We start from the raw sequence: 9,932 nt of genomic DNA on the forward strand, positions 1-9,932 counted from the left end.
GTTTTATTGTCATACAATACATTCTTTCATGGTCACAACCGAAAGGTACGATACAGGAGTTGCAGATAAACTAGTTGATGAAAACCTTTAGGGTTTTCTTTGTTTATACAACTTATAAACTTCTTAAACATAGATTCCTATACTAGTATTTTCTTATAGGCTAAGGAGATCAGTATACGCTGCAACAACATTATTGTGTTCATCTGCTGCGCCTGCCTGCCATGCACTTTCGGTCAATTTTTACGGTTAACTTTTACGGTGAGTGGGTGTTTCATTTCGCAAGAAAGCCTGAGCACTTCGGAGAGGTCCACAGGGTCATTAGGATGCGACTTCGCCCACTTAAAATCATGCAGCAAGGACCCCACCCAAAAAGTGACCGTGGTCAACCCCAAAGCCTTCCCGGGGCAGCCCCTCGTGCCCGAACCAAACGGCGCCAACCTCAAATCAGATCCCAACACAGAAAACTGCACGTCAGCATCCTTGGACAAAACAAACCTCTCTGGCTTGAACTCGAGTGGGTCCTCCCACACTTCAGGGTCCCTGGTGATAGCCCACATGTTCACCATAGCTGTGGTCCCCGCAGGCACGTGATAGCCATCCACGACGGTGTCTCTGATGGACAAGCGGGCCCAGGATAGGAGTGGGCCCGGTGGGTGTATCCTCAGGACTTCTTTGACCACTGCTGGCAAATAAACCATTGATTGAATGTCTGACTCAACCAACGGCCGTGATCCGACGACCCGATCGAGCTCCTCGTGCACCTTTGATTGGACATCGTGGTGTTGCACCATCCTTGCCAAAATCCACTCAATCAAAACCGCCACAGTGTCTGCTCCTCTGAATATCATCTCCTGTATGGAACAAATATATTCCATAAAAAACAATAGTTATTAAATATGTAATAAAGTTGAGAAAGACCCACTAAATAACTTAAACAGAAAGTTGCAAATAAAAAGAAATTGAAAGCAACTGACAAAGGTTAAATCAGTTAATTAGAGCACTGATTTTGTCACGTTACTTGAATATTTTTTTTAAAATTAATTTTAAAGTAATTTAATTTATCGCTTGTATTCAAACTCCATTTATAGGTCTGGATTTAGAGATTCTTACCCAAAGAACTGAAATCATGTCACTCTCCGACAACTTATCAGGTCCATCAAGAGAGAGAAGAACGTCCACAAAATCATGGTTCTTCCGGCCGGTTTGAGCTCTGTGTTCTTGAATGATTCGGCCGACGAACCGGTTGACTTCAGGAACGAGCTTGGAGCATCTAGACCGGACGCTCTGAAGGTCCAGACCGGCGAGCCATGGAAGGTGGTCAGACCAGTTGAGCTTCCCCAACAGGTCATAGCCTTCGTCCACGAGCCGCCTCAGGACCTCTGTCTCTTCGTTCGACGAGCCCAGCTCATATTTACGTCCGAAAACCGAGCACATCATGTTGTTCAACGAAGCTCTCCGGAGAATGTCTCGGACGCAGAAGCTGTTCTCGGCAAGTGCCGAGATCATGGAAACCATTTGGTCGGCGATTTCGAACCGTTGATGCTCGGAGGCGGAGATTTGCTTGGGGGAGAAGAGGTGGGCGGCGCAGATGCGTCTGAGGGCACGCCAGTAATTTCCGTATGGAGCGAACCCAATTGCCCTGTTGAACATGAGCCCGTAAGCAGACTCTTTCACCGGACGGGAGGCGAAGACGGGACTGTTGAGGATCTCCTTGGCGACGTTATGGTTGCATGTGACGACGAAACGTGTCTCACCCAAGCTGAAAGCCATCAGCCTCTTTGCTTGGAAGAGCTCAGCTGCTTTGGTGAGCTTGTGGTGTGCTAGGTTGGTCATGAGGCTCATGCTGCCTATGATTGGAAATCCACGTGGCCCGGGAATTGGGGTGGTGGTGGTGGAGAGTTGATTTTTGTGGTTTTGAACAAGTTTACGAAGAGTGGTTCTTGTTTTCCAGTGGTGCCTTCCCCATGCTGTGCCTCCGGGAGTTGAGGCCCAGTAGAAGACGGCCGCAGCTAGATAAACTGCGGCCAAGAAGAGAAAGACGAAAAGAGTAGCAGTGGAAGACAAGGCTTGGCATTTGGAGAAGAGGGCCAAAACCCACAAGCTGTGATCAATCTGAGTTTCCATGGGGAAAGGGCAGTTCTATATCTTTTAGGGGAGGCAATATAATGTGGTTGGTTTCCAGTTTTGGGTTGGACTATGAAGAAGTTGGGTGGGATTTTATTGAGTTTTTTAGAGACCACATGAAATAGTAGGGGTTGAAATAATATAAAGTTAAAATTGAAGAAGACCCTGGAATAACGTAAAACGGGATCGTATCAAAACAAAAACAAAAACGTAAAAAGGAATGGATGAAACGCATGGGTAGTTTTCTTCTTTGGTCGAAATCGAATGCATGGGTGGGAAGTTATAATAAAGAAAATAACATGTTTTATCTCCAAAAAAATCCAACAAAACAAATTACCCAATTGAAATTGTGTGTAAGATTTTCTATTTGAGCAAATTACCTAAGTAAGCTTGTGTTGAGTGTAACATTTTATACCTACTAGTAAACATAACTAGTTATTTATTTTTTAAGGATAATTTTCATATTTAGGATTTCAACATTCGATAGGATTTTAACTTAGAATTTCAACATTAGATTTCATATCTAAAGTACCTATTAGGTGGTTTTATTTTTGGAATTTACATCACGGAAGTGAGAGAATCAATTTCTCGTTAAATATTCGTCACGAGCGTAAAAATAATTAAGTTATCGCTCGTTATAAGCAGTTGTAGTTCGTTGTTTGTAAATAGTTATAGTTCATTATATAATTTTAAATTAAAAAGTCTATAACGTAGAAAAGTATGTATGATTGTCGTGAATCGTGATGAAGAAATGTGAAGTCATTGATTGCAAAGTTTGGAGTAAATTGTAATTAAATGTAACTCCGCATTTTATTTCTTTATTTATTCCTTTTTGGATGCATATTGGGCCAAAGTGAGAATCAAGTTCTTGTACACCTTCGTTTTGAGTGTAAATATTATTACTTTGCCACTTGAATTATAAGAAGTGATAGTACGTTTTGTTGAAACGTTACTGAGGGTCGCCCTAGGGCTGGACACCGAGGGCGACTAAGAGCAACTCCACCCATGAGGGCAAAGTTTAAGGCAAGGGCAAGCAAGGGCTGCCACTATTCACGTGAATAGTGTCAGTCTTGTCATTTGTGGTTCCACCCATGAGGGCAAAGTCTAGGGCAATTACTATTCATTGTACTTTATTTCCTATTTTTTTATACTTTAAATCATTAATTTTGATAATCTTTTGTAATTAAATTTTCTGATAAGATTTTCGGATGTGAATCTCGGTTGCCACGTGTCTTATTCCAGATAAAATTTTCGGATATTCATTAATAAAAATTATAATCTCAGATTTCCGATAAAATTTTCACCCTCTAAAATTGTGCCACGTGTCCCATGTCAGATAAGATTTTCAGATATTTTTAAAAAATTATAATCTCATATTTCAGATAAGATTTTCACCCTCTAAAATTGTGCCACGTGTCCCATGTCTGATAAGATTTTCAGATATTTTTTTTACAAATAGTGATCTCAGATTTCAGATAAGATTTTCACCCTCTAAAATTGTGCCACGTGTCATCTCTATCTTCTGAATCCCTCTATAAAACTACACCATCAACACCACTCCTCTCACACCATCTCTTATATATTCCTTCATTTCTCAGATTTTACAAAACACATTATACTCTCAATGTCAAACTTCAGGAGGGTGTTGGAGAGGCAACAGAAAGAATGGGAAGAAATCCGGCGTAGACGTGAGGAAGAAGATCGGGACGCCGATGAAGAAGAGGAAGAAATGCTTGAAGTAGCGGCGGTGTGTATGATGAATCAATCAAGCCAACACCATCGTCGTCGTTCCCCGAATGTGGACAGACGCAGAGAGTCTCGGGGTAAGAATCTCTTGGAGGATTACTTTATCCCAAATTCATTATATCCTGCTCATAAGTTTCGAGAGAGATATAGAATGCAGCCACATTTGTTCCAAAAAATCATGCATGATATTTGTAATTACGACACATACTTCATTCAAAAGCATGATGCTGTTGGAGTTTTGGGTCTTATCCCGGAGCAAAAACTTACAGCTGCTTTGCGGATGCTTGCTTATGGGGCATCTGCAGAGCAGGTGGATGAGATTGCAAGGATGGGAAAATCTACTATCCTAGAGTGCTTGGTGAGATTCTGTGATGCAGTGGAAAATTTGTACACGAGGGAGTACCTTCGCAAACCCACTCCGAGGGACCTGCAAAGGCTTCTACAAAAAGGCGAGGCTCGAGGTTTCCCAGGAATGATCGGAAGCATCGATTGCATGCATTGGCAGTGGAAGAATTGTCCTACTGCGTGGCAAGGAGAGTATGGGAATCGGAAGGGCCAAAAAAGTATCATTTTGGAGGCCGGAGCTTCATTCGACACTTGGGTTTGGCATGCCTTTTTTGGGGTTGCCGGATCTCAGAATGACCTCAATGTCCTTGGTCAATCCCCGGTGTTCGACGAGGTATTGCGAGGTCATTCCCCTCAGGTCACATACCAAATCAACAATACCGTATACTCTGGTGCATACTACCTTGCCGACGGAATTTATCCTAGGTGGACGACATTCGTGAAAACAATTCCGAATCCCCAATCCGAGAAGGAAAGAAGCTTTGCTTCCTTTCAAGAAGGTTACAGAAAAGACGTGGAAAGGTGTTTCGGTATCTTGCAAGCTCGTTGGGCAATTATCAGGGGTGCTGCTCGGATGCTAGACGAGGAGGTGCTGAGGAGTATTATGATGACTTGCATCATCCTCCACAACATGATTGTGGAGGATGAGTATGACTACGATGCTCCAGAGGTGTTTGAACCCGATCCTATGAACACGGCGTTGACAAGAATATATGAAAGGCCGATGGGACCAAATGGACTACCATTGGAGCCCGAACCGTTACTTCACGATGGTCGATTCAACAACCCCATGATTGATCGTTATCAAGAAATGCAATCTTCATATGTTCACGAAAGACGTCAAGTTGACTTGATCGAGCACTTGTGGCAGATGAAAGGCAATCACAATGGATGAAGGCTAGATTCGTTCTTTGTTTGGAATTATGCTTTGTTTTTAATTATGCTTTGTTTTTGTGTGTTGTGTTTTGTGGAATAATTGCGAGGTCTTTTTTATTATTATGTTTTTATGTATGGTTTGTTTTGTGTGTTGTTTGCAATAAATGAAGGTTTGTTTTTAATTAATCTTTGTGAGGAATGCTCAAATGTTTTTAATAAATAGTCCAATTATAGAATGCTTTTTTGATTGAATAAAAAAGAAACAATACAACAAATTAAAGGATAATACAACAATTTAAAAAAAAATACAACAATTATAAAAAAATACAACAATACAATCTAATGGTTTTCATCATTTAGCCAATCCGTATTGCTAGGTCCGTCGTCATGGAAAAGTTTTCTTCTCATCACATCCTTTCGTTTATGCTTCCAATAGGCCTTTGTTTCAGGAGACATATGGCTCGTATCCATGGCCATGATTTTCATCTCTCTTTCATCGTCGTCTTTTTTTTTTGCATGTTGCTTTTCAATTGCAAAGGCTTCCAATCGTGCCTTGTCCGCTTCATCTCTCCTCAAGTCTCTCTCCAATCTTAGAGAGTTGTTCTTAGCTATTTGCTCGAATATTTGAACACAATCAATGTTTGAAGTGGCCCCTCTCTTGGCCTTTGCCGCCTTTCTCCCAATAGGTCTCGGCGGACGTGGGAGTGGTGACTCTGTTTCCATTGGGGAGTCTAATGGCGAATCGGTTGATGGTGATTCGTGGAGCGGCGTCTCATGCAACACAACCGGGGGTGCGGTAGGAATAATTTTGAATCTGGAACAATCTTTGACAATTTCCCAACATTGGAAATGCACAAAACTTTTTTTCCCTTGCCCCGTGGCACCAAACCACATTTGTGCTTGTATGATCTATTCAAAATAAATAATTGGAAGTGCATTAAAAAAAAATATACAATGCAAGAAATTATAAACTATTTTGAAATGCAAGAATAAAATTGATTATGTAAATAAATATAGACAAATTGAAAATGCAAAAACAAAAATAAAGATTATGCATGAAATTATAAACTATTTTGAAATGCAAGAATAAAATTGATTATGTAAATAAATAAAGCCAATTAGGAAATGCAAAAATAAAATAAACATTGTGCAACAAAAAAAAAATAGAATATGCAATAAAAAAAAAGTTACATTAAATTGATTAAAATGGCAATTAAAAATATTTTACCTCATCGGAAAGATTCGCACCGCTCCGAATGTTCTCCTTTGCTTTTGTCAAGGCATTTCTCCATTTCCCTAACTCTTTGTTTAGAATTTTCCATCTACTAGACAAAGCCATTTCGGTCCGAATGGAACCCGATCTTTGACAAAATTCTCCATGAATTTTGCTCCACATATGATGGAACTTCATCTCATTGCCCGTGATAGGGTCATGACTAACGCTCACCCAAGACTCGCACAATGCAATATCTTCCTGGGTTGACCACGAGCCTACGATTTCAACAGAAGATGCCATTTGTTTATTTTCTACAAATGGAAAGTAGTACAAAAATGTGAGTGGATAGTAAAAAATATTGGAAGGAGAAGAGTTTGTATGGAATTGGTGTGGAAAGTGGAAAATATGAGTAGAGAGTAAAAAATATTGTATGGAGAAGAAATTGTATGAAGATTTGGTGTTGAAAGTAGATAAAATGGTTAGGTATTTATAGGGAAAAAATACATACTTTTTTGGTATTTTTTTTAAAAAAATTTAAGAATTTTAAAGGATTTTTACCGTAGGATTTCTGAAAAAAAATCAAATAGGAGCCACCCGGTGTTGACACGTGGCAGGTTACCGTTGCTGGTGACGTCAGCGCTGACGTCACGACGATGTCAGTGCACGGAAGTTAAATTTTTTTACCGTTGGCGGGTGTATTACACGCGCCAACGGTAAAAAAATTTGAATTTACCTGCGCTGACGTCGTCGTGACGTCAGCGCTGACGTCACCAGAACTCAGGCTCGAGCCCAGTCGATTTTCGCCCTTGGGCCTGCCCGGGCTCGTGGGACCCGCAGCTTACCCGGGCTGCTTTGGCTGCGCTGGAGCGAAACTTGGGCTGATTGGGCCTGTTGCCCGGGCCAACCTCCTGCACTGGAGAAGCTCTAAGGGGGGCCAAATTTTTAATATTTGTACATGTTGTATGTTATTGTTGTGACCCATATTGAAAGTGATTTTTAAAGAGTTCAAGATTATATAGAAAAGTTGATATAGATCCAAATTTCTATTGAGAAGTTTGGTTTAATCCTCAGATTTGGTGATTTTGATTCAAGTCTTTTGACTTTTGTTCCACATAGAATTACTTTCTTTTTAAATATTTTTTGATGTAATCTTTTATTATTTTATTTTTAAAATCATTTTTTGTTCCAATGTTACCCTTTATGACTTGAATCGGGTAATAATCATATATGTCATATTGCCTATTGCCTATTGCATAGGTATATATATGTTGTTTCATATTTTCGACAATGTGTAATAGTATTTTATGTACCTTTTTTTTTATAGGTAACATACAATTTTATTTTGTCTATTTTTCACTACTACATTTTACACTTTGCGCGACGAAGAGAATTTCGTCGCGCAAAATACATTGTAGTCGCACAAATTTTAACGCGATAGAAGCTTTGTCGTGCAAATATCGTGAAGAAAGACTTTGCACGATCAAGTTTTTTCATTGGTCGAGCAAAGTGAGTTTGCGCAGCAAAAAAATATTGATCGCGCAAAGTTACTTTGCGCGACGAAAAAATATTGGTCAAGCAAAACTTTGTGCGCCGAAACACATTGGTCACCCAAAGGTTTGCGCGACCAAAAATATTTGTCGCGCAAAGTCTCAAAAAAATTTATAAAAAATTGAAAATTACCGCGTCCCATTTTTAGTACCCGCCCACATATTTAGAGTTTTGCGAGACGAAACATTTTTTGTGTTTTAAAATTTTTTAATTAAAATAAACTAATTTAATAGTTTGCGCTACAAAATATTTAGTTGCGCAAGGTTTTTGACTTTTTGTTTTATTATTTCTTTAATATTAATTTATTTATATTAATTTATTCAAATTTTTACTTTTTAAATTTAATTTAATTGTATGATTTTTTTTAAATCACTTTGATTTAAATTGATATTAATTTAATTATATTAATCTTTTCAAAATTTTACTTTTTAAATTTAATTAATTGTAAGATTTTTCTTAATTACTTTAATTTAAATTGACATATTCAAAATAAAATTACGTATGAAAAATAGTGATCAAATTATCCAATATATATATATATATATATATATGGTCAAATAACAAGAACAAAAAAAAAAAAAAAGAATGCATAATCTCACCTAAAATTGTTATACCACAAATCCAACCCAAACTCCAATCTCTACCCTTTACTCATCCCCAAACCCCACACAAACTCAAAACTAACTCCAAAAACACATATTAATGAAATGAGAGGGAGAAGTGAGTGTGAGAGAATTAGATAAGATAGTGATAGAGAGATGAGAGAGTGAGAGATAGTGAAAAGATAGATGATAGAGTGAGTGAGAGATAGTGAAGAGAGAGATGAGAGATTAAGTGAGAGGAGTGAGTGTGAGAGAAAGGGTGGGATTTAGGGAGATGGAAACAGAGAGGAGAGGTAAGAGTAGAGAAAGACATTGAGAAAATGGTAGAGGAGTTATTTCGGTTTTAAAAATCATATCACTTTGCGCGACGAAAAATATTGTTGGTCGCGCAACGAAACATAGTGGTCGCTCAAGTTTTGCGCGACGAATATAGAAATATTGGTCGCGCAAAGTCTAAAAAATTATTTTTTTTAAAAAAAAAATCCCGCATCCCATTTTTGGTACCAGCCAAAATTTAACTTTGCGTGACGAATATAGGAATATTAGTCACGCAAAGTCTAAAAAAATTATTTTTTAAAAAAAAAAATTCCCGCATCCCATTGTTGGTACCTGCCAAAATTTAACTTTGCGCGACGAATATAGGAATATTGGTCGCGCAAAGTCTATAATTTTTTTTATAAAAAACAAAAAAAAAATTCGCATCCCATTTTTGGTACCCGCCAAAATTTATAAATTTTTGCGCGATGAAAAATATATATTGGTCGCGCAAAGTCTAAAACAATTATGTAAAAAAAGCCCCGCGTCCCATTTTTGTTACCCGCCCAAATTTTTAGGCGACAAAAAATATATATTGGTCGCGCAAAGTTTTGAGCGACAAAAAATTTTGGTCGTGCGAAGTCTAAAGTTTTTTTTATTTTAAAAACCCGCGTCCTATTTTTGGTACTTGACCAAACTTTTTTGAGTTTTGCACGACGAACTGTTGGTGGCGCAAAATTTGGAGAGACGAAAAATTGGTTCGTAGCACAATATTTATAAAAATAATTGTTATGAATAATAAAAAATTAAAAAATTATTTTATGATTTAAAATATAATTAAGGTGAAAGCTACTTAATAAATGTATATACTATTCAATTTCTTAAGTGTTATACGTACAAAATAAAAAAATTTAAAGCTACTTAATAAATATATATATATATACACACACCATTCAACGATCCAACCGTAAGAATTGTTTGTATATACTTCAAGATCGTATACCCCAAAAATCGCAAAAAATAAACATTCAGATATGTAGTAACGGGACAAAACTTTTCGATAGTTATAAATGAAAAATTACGATTTAACAGCTATTTTAACTCGGATTTTGATGATTTTTTTACAGCTACACTCCTTGACCCTATATGAATACAATGACTGAATTTGATCTTCAATTTAAAACATTTGCACTAGTGGATACCATAAAATCTTATGTTAT

At 37.9% G+C, this 9,932-nt stretch overlaps 1 protein-coding gene across 1 annotated transcript; it reads right to left on the reverse strand.

Moving 5' to 3' along the window:
- Window positions 1-59: 59 nt before the first annotated feature.
- On the reverse strand, window positions 60-2,168 carry LOC117628119 (cytochrome P450 78A9-like). Its single transcript, XM_034360489.1, has 2 exons — window positions 1,111-2,168; window positions 60-851 (listed from the first exon to the last, which is right to left on the reverse strand). Exons 1-2 carry the CDS (start codon window positions 2,122-2,124, stop codon window positions 234-236), a joined length of 1,632 nt encoding a protein of 543 aa, XP_034216380.1. The 5' UTR covers window positions 2,125-2,168; the 3' UTR covers window positions 60-233.
- Between the last annotated feature and the right edge of the window lie 7,764 nt (window positions 2,169-9,932).

Source organism: Prunus dulcis, chromosome 5 (genome assembly GCF_902201215.1).
Source record: "Prunus dulcis chromosome 5, ALMONDv2, whole genome shotgun sequence".
In the NCBI taxonomy this organism is placed as follows: domain Eukaryota; kingdom Viridiplantae; phylum Streptophyta; class Magnoliopsida; order Rosales; family Rosaceae; genus Prunus; species Prunus dulcis.